Source organism: Periplaneta americana, chromosome 4 (genome assembly GCF_040183065.1).
Source record: "Periplaneta americana isolate PAMFEO1 chromosome 4, P.americana_PAMFEO1_priV1, whole genome shotgun sequence".
NCBI lineage: Eukaryota > Metazoa > Arthropoda > Insecta > Blattodea > Blattidae > Periplaneta > Periplaneta americana.
Genome location: NC_091120.1, coordinates 127,901,492 through 127,922,963, shown reverse-complemented (window position 1 = coordinate 127,922,963; position 21,472 = coordinate 127,901,492). Strand labels below are relative to the sequence as shown.

Genomic DNA, 21,472 nt, shown 5'->3' with positions numbered 1-21,472 from the left:
AAAAAGAGATACGTATTATACGACCATGTGTATTACAGGCAGGCAAATATGGTATTTTAGATGAAAACTCACATTTGCTGACACTTCTGTACGAGTGGAGTAAGTGCTGAGCGTAGGTGCTGCATGATGAGACCTGGGTTGTTTCGTGATAAATAGTGTGCTGCTTCTAATGCCACATCATGCAGAACGAATGGACTTACTATACTATTCACTGCACACACACAGAATTGGTGCAGGTACTGAGTGCCTGAAACATCCAAAAGACAGATTTACCAACCACTCGGCAAGGGTTAATGCAAACATAGTCTATAACAGCCTCTCTCATCTTGGTCTTCATGTAGGTATGTCTTTTTATGCATTATGATAATGTCACTACATCTGTAATAATTTAAAAATGTACAAAATTTAAAATTCTTTCTTGGACTAGGATTGCCACCTGTCGTGAATTTGGGGGGATTATTCAGAAAGGATATGGAAATTTATAACAAATTCATATTAAGTTTATATAAAGAGTCTGTAGCCAAAGTAAAAATTGGAAAATTTATATCAGAAGGTTATCACATTATTTAAGATTATAATCTACACACATTATCAAATTGAATTAAAAAAATGTTCAGGAATGGGAATACTTACCTGTTGGAGGAGTAGGTGTAGCCAGAAAGGGGTACTCCCCAAATAAAGTAAATAAAAGTACTTATTAAAAGTCTTGCTCAGGATAGGGACTAATGGTGGGCTTATGTGAGGGCAGCAATGAACCTCTGGGTTCCTTAAAAGCCATACGTATTATTATTATTATTATTATTATTAGAAATAAAATGTACGTAATGCGAGAAAAGTTAAGTTTGAACATAACTGGTTTTGGAATCCCTTACATACGGCAACACATACCACATACTACTATGCATTTATGAAGCTCTTCGCCTATTTTTAAGTTGATCAATCTCTACATTGAATCAAATGTTCATTTTAGCATTCGTAAACTCAAAAATCAAATCATTGTTGTTAAGTCTTAAGTTTTATTTACATATTGATTTTTATGTTCTGAATCTAGGTACCTTCCAAATTATCAAACATTCATTAAACAATAAACCCAACCAGAAATTCTTTGATCAATTGAAGGGACTGTTTTAACCATTTCAGCACCTCAAGTGAAATTTGTTTAGATGCACTTGTCATCATAATGATATAATATATTATGTAGGCCTACATAAATACGTAACACTGAAACAAAACTACAAAAATCAGTACACAAGCTAAGTCAAATTTGCAAACATTACAATTTTGAAATATCAACTACGAAAAACTGAAGTAATGACATTTTTTGAGAAAAATACCGTGAGATTCAAGATTGAAATAGGAAATAGATACTTCAAGTATCTATAACCCACTTCAAGTACCTTTAGTTCTTTTTCTAGAGGTCTGCAGAAGATTCTCCTTTTTCAATTAAAAGCTTCCTTGGTAATTGCTATCTTCCTTTTGACTTCCTGACAGCAGCTCATGTTACTGTTTATAGTACACCCAAGTATCTGAAGCTGTCCACTTGCTCTACTGCTTCATTTAGAATTCGCAAGTTTACCTTTTTTTGCTAATGCCGAAAACCTCTCTTATCCTATAAAATTTCTTACAAATGCTTTCATCTTCCCTAATGTATAGAAACAACGCTGAGCTTCTGAAGTTGTCTTCTGGATAGTTATGTGTACTTTTAACACATATTCACTTAAAGTGTCTTCCAAGTTGTTTACACCTATGAAATCTTACAAACCTACAATTCCAGACATAGAATGAAATCCTTTGGTGCTGTAAATTGTGAATAACTCTGTTTTCAGTTTTCGACGTAGAACTAAGTCTTTCTCCTCACTAGGTATGGGGGATAACTTGGGAATTGACCATTACATAAAAATGTAACCCTCTCCTTTGTTCTTCTTGTATTCCCATTGTTCTCCTCGTGTTTCTCTTCTTCGCCTTGTCTTCCTCTTGTTATTCTTGTATTCTCCTCATTCTCTTTGTGTTCTTTGTTCTCGTTGGATTTCCCTTGTTCTCTTTGTCGTCCTGTCATTCTTATATTCTCCTTGTTTCATTTTTCACATCACCCACACGTAGTTCTACATAAAAGATATAAAACATATTAAGGCCATGCACTTGTCGACAGGTGATCACACTCTCACACAGTTCTATGTAAAGGTGTGCAGCATAGTAAAGCTATGTACCTATCGATTTTTTAGTCCATTCATTCATTCATTCATTCATTCATTCATTCATTCAAAGTTTTCTTTGCCCAAGGACAGGTCTTTCACTGCAAACGCAGCATTATCCAATCTTTCCTAATTTTTTTAGTCAATGAAGGGATATATATATATATATATATATATATATATATATATATATATATATTAATGTGGCTGGTTGGTTTTCAATTGCTGTTTTGGCATTTAAGCCATTAACAGTCTAGTTACCTTCGAGGTTTCGTGTATTTTTATCCTGTCTGTCAGATGATTTATATCTGTTATACCTGTGTCAGTCCATACTTCCTCCTTTTTGTTTAACAGTGAAAACAGTACACTGAATTGTTCTTTTCATATAACTACATATCCAATTATTTTTTATCGTAAATCAATTAACTGAACTTACATCTGTACTGCCTGTTCTTACTTTTTATTGTCTGCTCTATGTTTAGAGCTCGAGTGAGTCGTCCTTAAGTTTTAACTTCCAACTTCTCTTACGTTGAATGCAAACTGAAGGGTTTTAACAGCAGACTGAACACTGAATTCATGTTGAAAATGCATTAGTTGAGTCACTGTGGAGTTTATGTACACAGCACTAACAGCAACAACATTACTCACTCGTCATCACTGAAAAGGTTGCAGGTTAGCTACCACCAGCGTTTCCAACACAGAGCTTAATTTTTCCACTCATTAAATATCTACACTAGATGCGAGCATACGAGAAACAAGTGAGAATTATGATTGTCTCTTCAGTGGCAGAGTAATTACCACACCTTGCTGAACTCAATGGAAAAGAGTTGTCACTGTAGCTGAAAGCTTTAAACGAATTTATGCTCAAAAATAATGAACTGAAATCCTATTGGGAGAAGTAACAATTCAAATTTGATTAAACTGAAAGAATATAATAAAGGTGGTGGTTGCGCAAACTTGCAATTAGGTCAGAATATCCTATGTATGCAGAAGCAGGTAACATAAAAAAAATGCACGCACATGAATACATATAGAGGCTACATATTTACAGACATATGTACTTGACAATGAAATGAAGTTCCAACTTACCAAGTTTCTTAGCAACTCGAAGAAGCCACTTAACATCCTCTCCATAAGGAGGATTGCGTGCATACTTAGCCTGTGGCCGATCATCATGAACTCTTCTAGCCAAAGTCTCTAGTGCCAACATTCCAACCCTATATGCTGCCAGCAGGTATCGTAGCTGTGTTTGGTTGAACTGTTGCGGCTGTTGCCTGTGAACCTAGGGAGAAAAAAAATAGACAAAGAATTAAATCACAGTATTTTTGCAAACTCTGTTCTGCTTTTACATTTATGAGAAAATACTGAAATGAGAGACAGGAATTTACCTAGCATTACATAAGGTACGAGGCGCGTCCAGAAAATAAATTTTCCTGAGGCTGTTTACAGAAAGAAAACACGATTTTATGGAAAGAGTTATTGAAACAGATACAGCAATTCTTGAGCTATTTTTCAACATATTCCCCACCGGAATTGAGACATTTGTCATACCGTGGGATCAACTGAGATGTGCAGACAGCTGTCACACACTGGTTCCAATCCCAGTGACAGACTTCTACGACACTGGGATACAAAAGTTGATCCCACGGTATAACAAATGTCTCAATTCCAGTGGGGAATATGTTGAAAAATAGCTCAACAATTACTGTATCTGTTCCAATAAACCTTTCCATGAAATTGTGTTTTCCCTCTGTAAACGGCCAAAGAGAAACTTACTTTCTGGTGGATCCTCGTATATTAATATCAGTATGGTCGAATCCAGAAATACATATAGAGTGTTAGTTGGGACGTTGGAGGGAAAAAGATCTATGGGGAGACCAAGATGTAAATGGGAGAATAATATTAAAATGGATTTGAGGGAGGTGTGATATGTTAGGGACTGGATTAATCTTGCTCAAGATAGGAATCATTGACAGGCTTATGTGAGGGCGGCAATGAACCTCGGTTTCTCTAAAAGCCATTTGTAAGCAAGTAATTTATCAATGTTTCAAAAGAAATTTCCATATCTATGTGAAGCGTACAGTTTCAAAACCCTCTAAATCCACTTTTTCAGCAAAATAATTTTTTTATCTCTTGTTGACCTATATAACAATTGGCTAATGTTCCAAAGAGCTCTACATTAGTGAAAAAGTTCATCTGAAAAATAGTTACTATATTCTCTAAATATCTCCTAGTCATCTCAGAATAAAAACAAAAGCGATAAAAGTTTGTTTTCGTTTCCTGAAAAATTTGCTCTAATCGATTTAGAGGGTTTTGAAACTGCACGCCTCAATTGCCAATTCTAATGTTTTAAACAAATATGATTACAAAAATATTTCCATTGTGATCAAACTTACAAAGTAGGTGAATTCGGAATAAGTGATAGAAACATAACCAGCTCTCATTGCATGCAGAAGTTATGTAGCTTAATGAAAAATAAATGAAACTTATTTATTAGCTAATCAGTTTTAACAAAAAAATTTTCCTTTTATAATATATCCATTTACAGGATCAAATGTAACATTTCAGTTTATCACTATCAGATACTATTTTCATCAAATTCTCATTTAAATTAACATGACAGAAAAAAAAAACTGTTTGATTGAAATCATTAACTTTTATTTATTATGTCTTTGCACTACAAAGCCTTTCACGAAAACACCCTTTCTAGAGATATGTTTAAAACTGGCATTATTAACAAAAATTTGTTAATTTCAAAAAATTTGGCACTGTATTGGCCATTTACTATGAGCAATCAATTTATTATCAATTAAATACTTGAACTGTAAAATTGACTCTGATAATCAGTTGTTTAGTATATTGAAAGTTTCTTTTTATTTTATGGTCAAAACCATCTTGTTTACCACCAAATAATAATACAATAATCCATCATTTGTTACTATGCTCATGAAAACCCTGAATGTACTATACAGAGCGATTCCAAATAGCTGTCAGATGGATGTGTGTGGTGTTAAAGGGAAGATATTTGGTTCGAAATACGTTTTTGGACTTTTATAAATAATGAGTTGATTTGGAGATAAACATTCCTTTCCCAGGGAGCTCTGACACAAATGATACAATTTCACGGTCCACAGTTATACTTATAATAATTGTTATCATGTAACCTTTTCACATGAAATATATAAAGGCATCTCAAAAAAATCGCACAAATGGAAGCACTTGAACTGAAGAAAAGATAACGTATTTCCATATTATTCCATGAAGAAAATCATGCCTCGACATGTGAGAGTTACGACACTGAAGTGTGTTCCTAAATTTATCTAAAAGTCAGTGCCGGTACTTTGATATGCCTATTAATTTCTGACAACTATTTTGTACTGTTATGTATAACACTAATAAGAAATAAATTTTCTGATTAAAATATGCTAAATGGTATTTATTGTGTGTTAAAAACAATATGTTCTATATTTATAAAGAAAAGACTCTTCAATAATATATTATTTCAACCCCAACTTTGTTTGTAACATTGAAAGATGCTGACACCCCAAATATAATGAGTTCTTTTAGGCTATTTTTTTAGTGAACAATTAAAATATCGCTCTTTTCTTATTTATACAACTATATTAAATACTTTACTATCTATCACTATGTTAAAATTAATGTACAGTAATGGTAATATTTCAATATTAGTTCACATGTAATTTTCGAACGTCTATTCACTCCTAATCATAATTTACTTTTTATCTTCCTTCCCAGACCACTTTCTTGATTTTTCTGTCAGCACAATCACTGTCACTATTTACAATAGACCATTGTTGTAACACTTCATCACCCCACACCACTTAAACTGTTATTATCTCGAATATGCGAATTCCAATTTCAAACATGTTTACGGTTATTGTTGCCTTATCAATTCTAAGAAAGATATTGAAAGTTTCAGACGTACGGGCTTACTCAATATGTTGTTAACAGCTCTGTATATGTGACTGGGGTGTTCGCAACACCCTGTGCGAGTACTAAATGGTTAAGAACAAAATCCTATAAAACACAATATACCGGTAGTAAACATTTTTATTAGTTATTTAATTATGCTGTATAAGCTGTACAGTTATCTAGCACTGGAGAAATTGGTGAGAGTAAGATAATATTCTGGTGAGATGAATTAGAGGATTCGTCATGGGTTCCTGACATTTGTCTTACACTAGGCTGACCAAACGTCCCCGATTTCCAGAGACAGTCCCCAGTTTTGAGTTGCTGTCCCCAGGGAGCAAATGTCCCTGCTTTTGTCCCCAGAAGTTTTGATTTTGTTTCAATAACATTTTACACGTAAATATTTAAGTATCGAGATTAAACTGCTATGATTCATGCATATTTCTGAATGGTTCTCAGTATGTGACGGAAGAACCAGCGAGCACAATATGAGATATTTTGCACTCTTCGAGAAGAACATAGGATCTTTGTTTTCATTCGCATTAGGCAGAAGCATTAGAACTGCTGCAGCGTCCATTTTTAAATAGCTAAAAAAATGAGGAGTTTTGTGACAAACCAACAGATGAAAAGTGGTATGATGTTTTTCAACATTAAAAAAAAAAAAAATTCCATTTCATTTGAAAATCTTCTCAAAATTGTGTCATTAGTCATGTGTCTTTCAGTCAGCAATTCATCAGTTGAAAGGCTTTTCTCCACAATGAACTCAATCTGGACTGATGAAAAGTCACGAGTGAAAGTTGAAACAGTTAAAACTTTGTTACAAGTAAAAACAAACTTGCATTTCTCATGCGAAGAACTTAGTATGAAGCTATATGGGAATGAACAGATCCTTAAAAAGATATATTCTTCAGACAAGTACTTGTAAAATGTGTGTTAGAGTTCAGTGTGTACAATATTATGTGAAAGACTTCCATGCATGCGTCAGTACTGAAACAGAATTCTTAGTCACTGTAATTATGTATAGGAGTTATCTGTGTACAAATTTAATGTGCAAAGTTCTGTCATTGTATCAACTATTACATGTATTTTCTGCAACATTTCAATGGAGAGTGACTAGATAAGCGTTCGTGGTTTTTCTTGAAATTGCCAATGTACCCTGCTGAACCATAAAAAATCTGGTCAGCCTATCTTACACACGGTGGATGAGGAGAATAAGGAGAAAACGAAGAAGAAATAAAAAAACTCAATCACGTAATCAGTCTAAACGAAATTCGTTCTCGTATACAAGCACAGCTTTAGTGCATACGTCTCTTCTGCTAATCTTAGACTATGCTGGTGGCCAGTAAACATTCTGAGAAAAAAACGAGGATATTGGTCCTTCATGATCCATAGCACGAAATTACGACAGAAATAATTTTATTAATCACTTAATAATAGTATAATTACGTGGGCTGTTCAATAACAAATCAGTTTTTTTTACTTGCACAGTTTTGAATTTAAAATTTAAATTTTGCGGTACATAAATTACCAGTGGACCAATGGCGGGCTTATGTGAGGGTGGCAATGAACCTCCGGGTTCCTTAAAAGTAAGTAAGTAAGTAAGTAAGTAAGTAAGTAAGTATAAATTACCAATATAATTTCTCACTCTTACGTAATAATGATATTGTTGAGTTTATTTCCAGTTTTAATCTGTGACACACGATCAAGACATGTTTAGTTTCACTTATGACACAATGGAGTTGACGCATTAAAAACAATGCAATGCTCTGAAATTTTGTTTATGTCTAAAAAGTCATGTGCTGAGGCATATGAAATGTTACATAGTCTTGTGATGAATCTATTCTACTCTTTAGTACTGCTTGTTCACAGTACAAAATGTTCAGTGATGGAAGGCAATCATTGGCAAAAGACACTAGTCTTTAATTTACAGATCTTACGGACATAACACTGCTGCTGCAATTGTGAGGAAAGACAGACGAATTTCATTAAGAAAGCTGTCAGAGACCCGAACATTTTATTAGGTGCTGCTTATACATTAACAGAAAAACTGCACATGACACTCCTTAGTACGCAGTGGGATCTCAAATAACTGGAGGTTTGCATATAGGTTTCTGTGGAGCTCAAAAAATGTTAGAGAAGGAAGGTGAGGAGTTTCTTTTGGAGATCATAACTGGAAATGAGACTTGGTTGATAATTTTGACCCTGAGACAGACAGACAGACAGATAGATAGATTTATTAGTTCCATAATATTCTTACATTTGCTTTATAGCATAGACTAAAGAACATGTCCAATTCTTACGTTTAACAATAAAATGCAAATATGAAATATGTACAGAATTAATACCTTAATAACAATAATATTTTATACAATGTAATATGTTTACCATTTAATAGTATTATAATATTTACACAGTACTGTGAAATGTCAAGAATTCATCTACAGAATAGAAAGTGTGAGATATTAAGTAATTTTTTAGTTTTACCTTAAATAATGCAGGGTTTTGGCTATGATTCTTAATGTCTTCAGGAAGACTATTGAACATTTTTATCGCCATGTAATGTACTCCCCTTTGAAAGCATGATAAATTTGATGATTGCGGGTATTTATACTATGTATGGCTGAGTCAGTTGGAAAATTTTCTTTATTACATAAGAGGAAATTTATTGTTGAGTATATGTATTGATTTGTTAAGGTTAGAATCTCTAATTGTTTAAAAAATAATCTACACGATCCTCTAGCCTTTGCTCCAACTATTATTCTAATGGCTCTTTTTTGTAATAAGAATATATTTTTACTATCTGCAGAATTTCCCCAAAATATTATTCCGTAGGACATAATGGAATGAAAATAGGCAAAATATACTGCTGTTTAGAAATTGTTGTAACGACCTAATTGCGAAGCATGCTGAGCTAAGTTTGGGGGTTATTTCTTTGATATGATTTTTCCAATTTATTGTATTATTAATAAGCAAACCAAGAAATTTGGTTGTTGATGTTTCTAGTAGAGGTATATTGTTGATAGTTGTGTCCAGTGTTTCAGAGATTAAATTTGAAGTGGCTTTAAATTGAATTATGTTAATTTTATTAATGTTTAATGCTAGTTTATTGGTTGTAAACCAGTCATAAATTTTAAGGAGAATTATTTCTGTTCTATATTTGAATGTGGCAAAGTTCTTATCTGTAATTATGATACTTGTGTCATCTGACAATAGTATAGGATAACCTATTCCTTTTATTATGGGACCAAGGTCATTTATAAAAATTAGAAAAAGAAGAGGCCCTAATATAGATCCTTGTGGGACCCCTGTATGAACATTTCCCCATGCTGAAGTAGATTTAAAGGAGTTATTAAATGCGTTGATTTCCACATTTTGTTTTCTGTTTAGGAGATATGACTCAAACCACTGATATGCTATGCCTTTAATACCATAGTATTCTAATTTTTGTAGTAGAATTTTATGGTTAATACAATCAAAAGCTTTGGAGAGATCACAGAATATCCCTCCTACTTGTAATTTTTTATTAATAGCTTCCAGAATTTTATCAGTTAAATTAAACGTCGCTTGCTCAGTTGATTTATTCTTTCTAATTCCAAATTGTTCCAGAATGAGAATGTTGTATCTATCAAGATGATGATATACTCTCTTATATATAACTTTTTCGAAGACCTTTGAGAAGACTGGTAGAAGGGATATGGGCCTGTAGTTTTCGGGCGAGGTTCTGTCCCCTTTCTTGACTAAAGGAATAACAACTGAATATTTCAGTCGCTCTGGAAATACACCATTAAACATTGAAAAGTTACATAAATAAGACAGGGGCTTGGCTATTATTTGTGAACTGGCTTTTAATATTTTACTAGTAATTTCATCATATCCCGAGGAATTTTTACACTTTAATTGCTTTAGAATTGTAATTATTTCTCGTGAATTTGTTGGAAAAATTTGAATATTTGGGAAAGTAACAGGAATAGATATTTTCAAACAATCGATGGCATTATTATTACTATTATTCTGTGGGATGTTTAGGTTATCAGTTATTGAGAGAAAATGATTGTTGAATATGTTTGCAACTTCTGTTGTATCTGATGTTTTTCTATTATCTGTTACCGGTACTAGAGTGTAACCTTGTTTTTTACTTCTACATTTTCCACTTTCTTTTTTTATTATGTTCCAAGTTGTTTTGATTTTATTATTAGAGTTTAGAATAATTCCGTTTTAGTAAAGTTCTTTGGCTTTTAAGATTACTTTGTGTAATATTTTAGAGTACTTTTTAAAGTGAGCTATTAATTTGGGGTCATTACTATTTCTACTTTGAATATAGAGAGACCTCTTAGTTTTACAAGAGATTTTTATGCCTTGCGTAATCCAATTGTTTTTAGATGTTTGAGAATTTTTGTACTTTACAGGAAAACTGCATTCAAAGATATTTAAGAATGTATTATGAAACATATTGAATTTACTATTCATATCACCATTATCATATACTGATTCCCATGTTTCATTTTTTAGTTTAGCTTCGAAGTCCTTTAAAGATTCTTCATTTATGACCCTTAACCTAAATTTATTCGGGTGTTTTGATGCAGGAATGCTATCGTTTCTTCTTATTAGTTGAGCATCATGGTCTGATGGGAACTGTCCGGTAACTATCTAATCTATCTTTCCTTATAATTATATTTTCAATGGCAGAGATCGATCCTTTTTGTATTCTAGTTGGAAAATTGACTGTATGTATTAAACTGAAGGTTGCTAATAATGTGTTAAATTCTTTTTTTTTTTTTTTTTTTTTTTTTTTTTTTTTTAGTGTGAGAGTCAATATTTAAGTCTCCGCAAAACATGTATTCGTGTTTTTTTCCATGTATGTGTTGTAATGTATTTTCTAGTAGATGCAGAAAATGTTTGAAATCTCCAGAGGGCGACCTGTATATACCTATAACTATAAGATTACCAGATTTTAATTCTAATTCTACCGCACACAGCTCTAAATCTATTTCTCTGCTAAATTTTGAAAGGCTGATATTTTTAAAATTTATATCGTTTTGAACAAATATGCACACACCTCCTTTCTGTAGATTCTGTCTACAATAGCTATCTCCTAGTTTGTATCCTTCCAGTGAAAGTGCCGATAATTCCTGTTGTTTCATATGATGTTCAGTGACGCATATTACATATGGGTTTATTTGTTCTATTTCTAAGAATGTTAATAACCCTGGTGACTTGTTTCTAAGGCTTTGTATGTTTTGATGAAATAAACTAAACTGACTTCCGGTATCTTTTGTTTTTGAATTTGAATTAACCCTACAAAATTTATGATTTGTATTTACTTCACTGTTCTGATTACCTATAGGCCTACTTTCTTTTTCTAATTTATATTTTACCCTAAAAAAGGAGATGCCCTATGATGAACAGCAGGAATTATATTGGTAATCACTGGAATCCTACCCTTTATTCTATTAGTGATCAGATGCGAAAGCTTCTTCTTGCCTCTAGAATTCAAGTGTAGGCCATGAAATGTATAATCATCTCTCTTAATGCTACATACCTCTATCACACCAATATGAGAGGCATTGGGTCTGATCAAGGCACGTCCAAGTCGTGCATTCATACTCCTCACCCTGCTATGAAGCCATGGCTTGTCATACCTGTGAAAAAGCTCCACTACCTCCACATTTGTGTGGCTGCTGTCCTTACTTATGTTCTCTACATCTTTCTCAACAGCGTAACTAACATCTCTATCCAGGCTGTTCCCTGGCCCACCCACTATTACAATATGATCCCTCTTGGTAAAACCAGAAGATAGTTTTACCAGATCTTCTGTAACATGAGTAAGTCCAGCACTAGGTTTCACTATGCTACAAACTTCATAGTCAGTCCCTAATTCCTCTTTCAACAGGTTTGCTATTCCCCTCCCGTGACTGCTCCCTAGTAACAATACTTTACTTTTTCTACCATCATCTTCAGCAGAAGCCTGTTGTGGAGGATTTAGGGATGGTTGATCAACTTCCATTGTTTCTAAAACATTGAATCTGTTGGTCAACTTTATTTCACTAACATCCTCAGCAGAGAACCTTCTCCTCCTACGATTTCGTCTGGATACAACCTTAAAATCAAGCAAATCTGAATTGAAAGTTGAAGCAACATTTCTACCTCCCAATTGAATTTTGAAAAGTTCCAGCTCGTATTGTAGGTTGGCAATGGTTTCCTTCTGTTTTACAACTAATGTTTTATAGTGACAGAGTTCACATGACCAGTTATCGCATAGACTAACCTCATCACTAGTAGTGTTACTACATCCGTAATGGAACCACATTCTACAACTGTCACAAAATACTCCCTGTCTAACTTTCCTACGACACGCACCACCGTTTCCACTCAAATCACACGCCTTAGCACTCATGTCACTGGCACAATAAATCACGAAAACAATTAGGCCTATACTTCACACTTCCTAGTATTACACACTTATTGTTAGTAGTTTATATCCCTCATGCACTATCAGTAGCACTAAAATCACTTCTTATATACAATGAAATGCAATATTACAATAATTAATCTAAACTGTAACCCAGACTATAAAAACTAACTAAAAATACATTACCTAGGCTTAATCCAAAATCACAGCGATTAAATTAAAAATATGATATAAAAAATTAAGCTAAAATGTAAAATACTTAAGAAAACGCAGAAATAATATAAATTACTCTATTAAAATATATACAAAATATATACAATTCAACGAAAAGTCATACAAACAATAGGCCAACACTACACTTTATCACTTCATTATACCACACTTGCCGTTAAACTATATGACACGTCACTGCACTTATATTTCAGTCTAGAAGAAACTTCACTATTTATGTTTTAAATTATTTATACTTTGAAGTATCACCACACTACAATATTTCAATGGATCAACACTACACTTTATCACTTCACTATACCGGTACCACACTTGTCGATGTTAATCTACACGATATGTCACTTCACTGCACTTATATTTCAGTCTTGATGCAACTTCAAGAGTAAGAAACAAAGCTCTGTGTGGAAATCTCCACCATCACCAACACCAAAAAGAGTCAAAGCGGTGACATCTGCATTTCAAGACAACAGGGTGAATACTACACCACGATAGCACAGCCTCATATGACAAATGCAGTCATGGAGTATCTCACCAAAATAAATATGAAATGTTTCCCTCATCCTTCCCACAGTTCGGACTTGGGTCTATGTATTTTTTTTCTGTTTTTTAAGTTAAGGAAACATCTTCGTGAGATACACTTTCAATCTTCAGGACAAGTGATGAAGACTAGCAGAAATGATGAGACAAGAGCATTGCAACCAATGGAGACATTTTTTTGAGGAAGAGCATCAAAATTTGGAGGATAAATAAAGATAATGCTACAAAAAAATTCATGATCATTCATTATTGAACAGCCCTTGTATTTTATGTATCAATTAAAAATTAAATTTTATTTTAAATTAAGATAAATCTTTTAAAAAATTGTGTTATGTTTATGTACTGTCCAAGAGCAATGAGAGTGGGTGGCTGTATTGTCTGAATTCAACTAGAAATTAAATACCAAACTCAGGAATGTTTCATATAAGGGCAATATATATATATATATATATATATATATATATATATATAAACAGGGTGTTTAAAAAATACGGGGCATAATTTCAGGTATGTATTTCCCACATGTAGACAATCAAAATAGTTCATTACAACATGTGTCCGGAAATGCTTTATTTCCGAGTTATGGCCTTCACAACACTGAAATTCACTGGAACGTTTTTCTTTCTGCGGGTTGTTGTCATTACAGAAGATGTTCAAAATGTCCACCTCCTGCTTGAATACAGACCTCACATCGATGTCTCATTGACCTACGAACACGATCCCAAACTCCAGGAGTATTGCGTATGTCCTCAGAACATGCCACAATTCGATTCCGAAGGGATTCCAAATCAGGCACCGGAAATGAATAAACCAATGATTTTAAATGGCCCCACAAGTAGAAATCGAGAGGGTTCAGATTAGGTGAGCGTGGAGGCCAAGCAATTGGGCCACCTCTACCTATCCATCGATCAGGATACCTTCGATCCAAGTACCGGCAAGCCGTACGACTGAAGTGTGCAGGAGCGCCATCATGCAAGAAGTGAATGTGTTGGCGATTGATCAGTGGAGTGTCTTCTAAAACATGAGGTATGGTGTTTTCCAGGAAGTTTGTGTACGCCTGTCCCGTAAGTCTGTTTACAAGTACATGGGGTCCAACTAATCGATCACCAATGATACCGGCCCACATGTTGAGGGAGGACCGCACCTGGTGATGAGATGGAACAGTTGCACGTGGGTTTTCATACGCCCATACATGCTGATTGTGGAAATTTGTTATGCCATCTCGTGTGAACTGTGCTTCATCTGTAAATAATACTAAGACAGGAAAGTCGGATTTACACCACACTGCTGCAAGAACCACTGACAGAATCTAACTTGTGCAGGGTAATCTGCTGGTGACAGGGCCTGTACACGTTGCAAATGATAAGGATACAATTGATACTTTTTCAACAGTCTCCAGACAGTCGTATGAGGAACATTGACTTGCAACGCTACCCTTCGTGTGCTGATAGAAGGAGTCATGTTCACAGCCTCCAGAATCTCCTCCTGTACTTCTGGAGTTGTAGATCTTGGTCGTCCCCTTCCCAAGCCAGGAGAGTTAAATTTTCCATACTCACACAGACGGTAATGGAGACGTACAAATGTCTTCCAATCTGGACATTGTCGCTGTGGGTGGGTACCTCTCCTGGTACAAATGACGAGCCAGCGCAGCATTGCCGTCCGCCTTACCGTACATGAAGTGTATCTCTGCCAGCTCTTGATTTGAATACATGTCGCACAGTCTAACGCTTACACAACACTGAATGTAACCTTCGCCTCGGAATGAATTGTCAGAGTGCCCTCTTAATGTCTCCTTTGACGGCAACGACCTGCGAAAAGAAAAATGTTCCAGTGAATATCTATGTTGTGAAGGCCATAACTCGGAAATAAAGCATTTCCGGACACATGTTGTCATGAACTATTTTGATTGTCTACATGTGGGAAATACATACCTGAAATTATGCCCCGTATTTTTGAAACAGCCTGTATATATATCTCAGCTTTATTTAAATATATAATATAATACATATTTATTTCCTGGATAGTGACACTATTTTTCAACATAGTTGCCATATAAAGTCTAACACTTATCATAATGTGGGACTAGCTTGTGTATTCCTGCTTCATAAAAGGACACTGCCTGTGTACTCATCCAGGTTTTCACTTCGTCCATGAGCTCCTCATTGTCATTGAAGCACTGAGTGGCTAACCAGTTCTTCATCTTGGGCAAGAGGTGGTAATCACTTGGCGCCAAGTCTGGATTGTAGAGGGGAGGGGAAGTTCGAAAATTTCCCATGTGTACTTGTCCAATAAAGCCTTTGTGCGTGCAGCAGTATGGGGCCTCGCACTGTCATGGAGAAGAATGACACCCTCAGACAGCAATCTGCAGCATTTATTTTGGATTGCTCTCTGAAGCTTCTTTAACGGTTAATGTGGTCCCAGGCACCATAAACTCCGTCAACAATACTCCTTTGTGATCCCAGAAAACTGTAGCCATCATCTTTTGGTTCGAGAATGTTTGTTTGAATTTTTTTTTTGGCTTGTTCGGGGATTGGGTGTGCATTCACTGCTTTGACTGTTCTTTGGTCTCAGCATTCACGAAGTGTACCCATGTCTCATCTCCTGTCACGAATCTGTCCAAGAATTTATCACCATCATTGTGGTAACGCTGAAGGAACATTAAGGCTGAGGTCATTCTCTGAGCTTTATGCTGGTCAATGAGATTTTTTGGAACCCATTGTGCACAAAATTTGTGGAAACCTAACCTTGCCGTAACAATTTCATAGAGACTTGTCCTTGAACTTTGTGGGAAATTTTCAGAGAGTTCAGAAATTGTGAAAGGACGTCTTTTATGCACAGTTTGTTCAATGTGTTGAACGAGTTCATCAGTCATCCTTGACCTCCCTCATTGTGCACATCTTCACGCCCATTCTTAAATTTTCTGCACCAGTCCCGTACAGTACTATCACTCATAATGTTGCCATAAACACGACACAATCAATGATGAATTTCGGCAGTGTTAACTCCTTCTGCATGAGGAAATCGAATAACCGAACGGACCTCACAACTCGCGGGATAAGTAATAATCGCATCCATTATCAACAGCTGTTTCTCACTACTGAATGGAAATGAGTGCGTGATGCATGGGAGCATTATTACATCTTTACTCGTGGTTACTGCGCAAGCGCCATTTTTCTGCAACATTCTAGCAATCCACAATCAACAACCGGAAGTTGATTTCTGAAGAGCCCTCATATTTAATCTAATGGTGAGTACATTCAAATATCTTGGAGCAACAGTAACAAATATAAATGACACTCAGGAGGAAATTAAATGCACATTAAATATGGGAAATGTCTGTTATTATTTGGTTGAGAAACTTTTGTCAACCAGTCTGCTCTCAAAAAAACTGAAAGTTAGAATTCTAAAACAGTTATATTACCAGTTGTTCTGTATGGTTATGAAACTTGGACTCTCACTCTGAGAGAGGAACAGAGATTAAGGGTGTTTGAGAATAAGTTGCTTAGAAAAATATTTGGGACTAAGAGGTATAAAGTTACAGGAGAATGGAGAAAGTTACACATCTTAACCTAACATAATTAGAAACATTTAAGTCCACACCTGTGGAGTAACGGTTAGTGAGTCTGGCTGCGAAACCTGGTGACCCGAGTACGATTCCGGTCAGGGCAAGTTACCTGGTTGAGGTTTTTTCCCTCAACCCAATATGAGCAAATGCTGGGTAACTTTCGGTGCTAGACCCCGGACTCATTTCACAGGCATTATCACTTTCATCTCATTCAGACGCTAAATAATCTAAGATGTTGATAAAGCATCATAAAATAACCTACTAAAATAAAAAAAAAAAATAGGAACATTAAATCCAGACGTTTGAGATGGGCAGGGCATATAGCATGTATGGGCAAATCTAGAACTGCATACAGAGTGTTAGTTGGGAGGCCGGAGGGAAAAATACCTTTGGGAAGGTCGAGACATAGATGGGAAGATAATACTAAAATGGATTTGGGGGAGGTGGAATATGATAGTAGAGACTGGATTAATTTTGCGGAGGATAGGGACCGATGGTGGGCTTATGTGAGGATGGCAATGAACCTCCAGGTTCTCTAAAAGCTATTTGTAAGCAAGTAAGTAATACTGGGTACATGGAATAGAAATCATTGTTCCATTAGACCCAACATTTTACTTCTCACTTCCCAGTATCTGAGCTCCTCTACTGAACTATGCAAAGCTTGATATGTCTGTAGATGTTTGTTCATGTCATCCTGGAAATTGTATAACATGCAGGCTGGAGTTGGCACTATTCCAATAAGTATAAAATATAATATTGATATAACAGAGTATAGTCTAACTAGATTTTACTGAAAATTTCGAAGTTAACATACCTGCAAGGTGCCTCCCTGCTGGATAGTGGTGGCTGGAATCGGATACACATGGTGATGTGGTGGTGCAGCCCCACTTGCATTAGCCACAACGGCTGCAGCTCTCATTCCAACAGCAGCAGATGTTGTCGGGGCAAGTGTTACCGCTGTTCCATAGTACTGCAGATTAGGAGGCAACCCTGGAGCCCCTGCATTAGGGGGGATATTTGCGTAAGCTGCCTGCTGATTGGCAGCATGGGGTGGGTACTGGAATGCAGGTGGGGAAAGGTACATCTGCAGATGGGGAGGGGGTGGGAGGGTCACTGTGCGGGGATGATGATTTAATGGACTCCCAAAATGTGGGTGGTGATGTGGGTGGGGATGAAGGCCTTGAACAGTGAAGCTATATGGAGCGACAGTGTATGGAACACTCATACCAACACCCAGAGGCGCCAATGTTGTGACTGTAGGGTGTTGTGGGTATGGAGGAGGAGGTGCTGTGGTTACAACTACAGACTGAGCACCTGGTGTACCAGCAAGATTGCCTTGCAAGACTCCAGTGCTTGGAGGGACTAATCCTGTAGGCAGCTGCTGAGCCATCTCTATGGATGGTGGAGTAGATTCCACCATTGTAACAAGAGCCCCACTGTTGGTGTCCAGAGTTAAAGATTCATGAGGTGTTTCATTTTCCATAGGCTGCTCTCCACCTCCAGGTGTATGCTTCAATATGAAACAATAACCCAAATAGCTTTAAGTAAATCTGACAAAACAATAAACATCTTCAATAAAATATCAAATATAAAACTGTAACTGCGTACTTTCTAATGAAATTTATCAACTGAGTGGTAGCATTTTACTAAAATATTCGGGGTTTCGACATTCAATTTGACAGGAATTAAAATCTTTTGTATCATAACTTTCCTAACGGAATAATGACTAAGTAGAAAAGTGTCTTAATTTTCACTAAAGAATCACATGGGAGTGTGGATGTCCGCAAATTTTTCTTCATTTTGTATATGGTTAACTATACAGTAAAACTTCTTTTACGCATTTTTTAGACTTATTCGTTTTTTTTGTGGGTCCTAGCAAAATTCCTATACTTTCCATGTTAACTTAACTCGCATATACGTTTTTTTCTTTATTCGCTTTTTACACTTGGCTACGATCGTCTTTTAACCCCCGGAAAATACAAGGTGGGTCAAAAGTATCTTTCCCCAAACACTTCCTTACATTTAATTACATTCAATTTGCATCTGACTACACATTACAGATTTTGTTAAAAAATGGAGGCCCTGTTTCTCGATTCACAATGTTCAGACACTGATTTACAGATGGCAGAACATAACTCACGATTTCAATCGATTTACACGAATGACTGTTCTATCATGTCACAACTGATGCAGAACCTGCGGTTTCTGAGCAAAAACATCATTTTTCAGGATACCCTACTGCAAAAAATCACATGGCGTCAGGTCACATTCGGTGACCATTCTGTTGTGACACAATGGCCAATCCATTCATGGAATTGCTGGTTCAAGAAGTCCCTCACTTCTACACCAAAATGAGGTGGTGCTCCATCCTGTTGCCATATTAACTGCATTTCGGCAAAACGAGGGATGTTTTCAAAACATGACATCGGAAAAACAGTTGATGCACTAACATGGTTGTCAATTCACCACTTATTACACCAGCTATTCGTTTATTCAAGTTATGATATCTGTATATGTGTACATGTATGAAACCTAAGAACGAATATTGGGGAAAGCGACTTTTGATCCACCTTGTATGATACATTCTAAATCAATTTTGCTCGAAATTAGATTTCCTGTGAAAATGTAGCAGCACGAAAATATAGTACATGTTCATTGTTAAGATGCAGCCTGCTTTGAAATTCGCGAAAATTCAAAGCTGCCAAGTGTTAGCTTCAGCGAACTGGTTATGTACAAGTGGGAAAAATTCAGTCAGAGAGGGAAAAGAAGTATGTGAGCAAAACTCTCACCTCACGACTTGCACACAGAGGAAAGAAATGGAACATGTTAAACAATGAAGATCCAGCATTGAAACTGTGACTGCACATAATACAACAACTACCCTAACACCCCTCCAAACTGAAAACATTTTGATGTACTGTAACTGAAGAAATTACGGAACAGTTATCACAATTTGAGGACATGGTTTATTTCTTAGGAGCAAACAAAAGCATGCAATCCAAATTAACTTTTTTTTTTAAATAATCGTGTGTTATTAAAATATGCTATTTCAGGTTACTAAATTGTTTAAATTATACGTTTTCTTTTTTCAGATACTCATAAAAACGTGTAAATTTTTACTGCACTATATTATTGTGATAGCAAAGCACTGTAATGAATTCCATTTCTGAGGAAAGGATAATTGCAAAAGTTATTTATTCATTCATTGCATTCTACACCCCAACTCTGGCCACTGGCAACAGGCATCTATAATGAACACTAATAAAAAAACCCTTCATTTCTCATGAAAAGCAAAAACTGAATAGGCTACAGTGGACTTTATGTTGTCAGTAAACAGCTGGATACATTAAGAAGACTGACTGATTTATTCTTGCATTCTATAATAGAGAGACAAGTGAAAGTGATGATAAGCATATATAAGTTCTGGGAAAGAATTCTTTTACTTGCAGCAAATGATTCCCCTGCTAGCATAGCATTATAATAAATTCCATTTCTGAGGAAAAGATACTTGCAAAAATAATTCATTGCATTCTACAGCAGGATAACTAGCAGATGTGAGTTCGGTGATCGAGTTCTTTTAATTGCATAACATTTATAACACTAGAGAACCAATTTTATTTCCCTTTTAAAGATAGTTATCTCAAAGATTTTATTTTTATTTTTATTGTCTTTAAAAATCCACTGCTCTCATCTGGGTTTGAACCCAGAAACCTTGGACCAAATGGAAGAACATGATACCCATTCAGCAACCGAGAACAATACAGGAATTATTAACTTTATTAGAATTAGAATTATTTATTAGGGTGAAGTTAAGGCCATCAGGCTTTCTCTTCCACTTCACCAAAAACCAACCTGAAGTATAAGGTAATACGTACATGTAATAAAATTATAACATTCAATGTGATTAGCTATATGATACATGCCACAGTAATAATATAAATGTTATGCAATTAAAAGAACTAGTAATAATATAACATAGTACAATTTGAAAAATTTAGGCTTCTCGTAATGTAGAATATACAATAATACAGAAAAATAATGTACAGACAGTTAATGAAACAATATTACAAATAAGCTAAATCCTTAAGGAACAAAAGAACATACCAAATTAATATGGAACACTAGCTTACACACAGGAATAAGTATAATAAACGTGTCTAGCTCGTATCTAATAACAATTTTGTAAGTTTATTCTGAAATGTCGGTAAAGTCTGACAATCTTTGATCATCTGCAGGAGAGAATTCCAAAATCGAGGGAATTCAATGCTAAATTATGAAGAATATGCAGAGGTTCTATATTGGGAGATTAGAAATACAGTAGAGTATTGATTATCTGAAAACATTGGGGTCGGGGAGTTTTCGGATAACTGATTTTTTTGGATAACCGATCATTTATGAAAACAAATTGTACCAGTGTCATAGAAGCAGTATGAAACAAAGAATCAATGATATTAAACACAAAACTGTAGATGTAGTATATATTTTGTATCATACGTTTTACAAATAACACAGAGAGCTGACTAGCCTAGTTTGACAAGTTCAAAATGGTCATTAAAGTAGGCCTACAGTTTAGGAAGAGAAATCATTTTTTTTTTTTTTGGCTTCAGA

At 35.3% G+C, this 21,472-nt stretch overlaps 1 protein-coding gene across 1 annotated transcript in view; it reads right to left on the bottom strand.

Moving 5' to 3' along the window:
- The window catches only part of Dora (zinc finger SWIM domain-containing dorado), a 260,924-nt gene that overhangs the window by 7,872 nt on the left and 231,580 nt on the right, over positions 1-21,472 (bottom strand). Inside the window, exons 20-22 of the mRNA XM_069825149.1 lie at positions 17,679-18,374; positions 3,282-3,474; positions 73-247 (exon numbers count right to left, since the gene is read on the bottom strand). Of these exons, the coding sequence (XP_069681250.1) occupies positions 73-247; positions 3,282-3,474; positions 17,679-18,374 (1,064 nt within the window). The remainder of the gene's footprint in view (positions 1-72; positions 248-3,281; positions 3,475-17,678; positions 18,375-21,472) is intronic.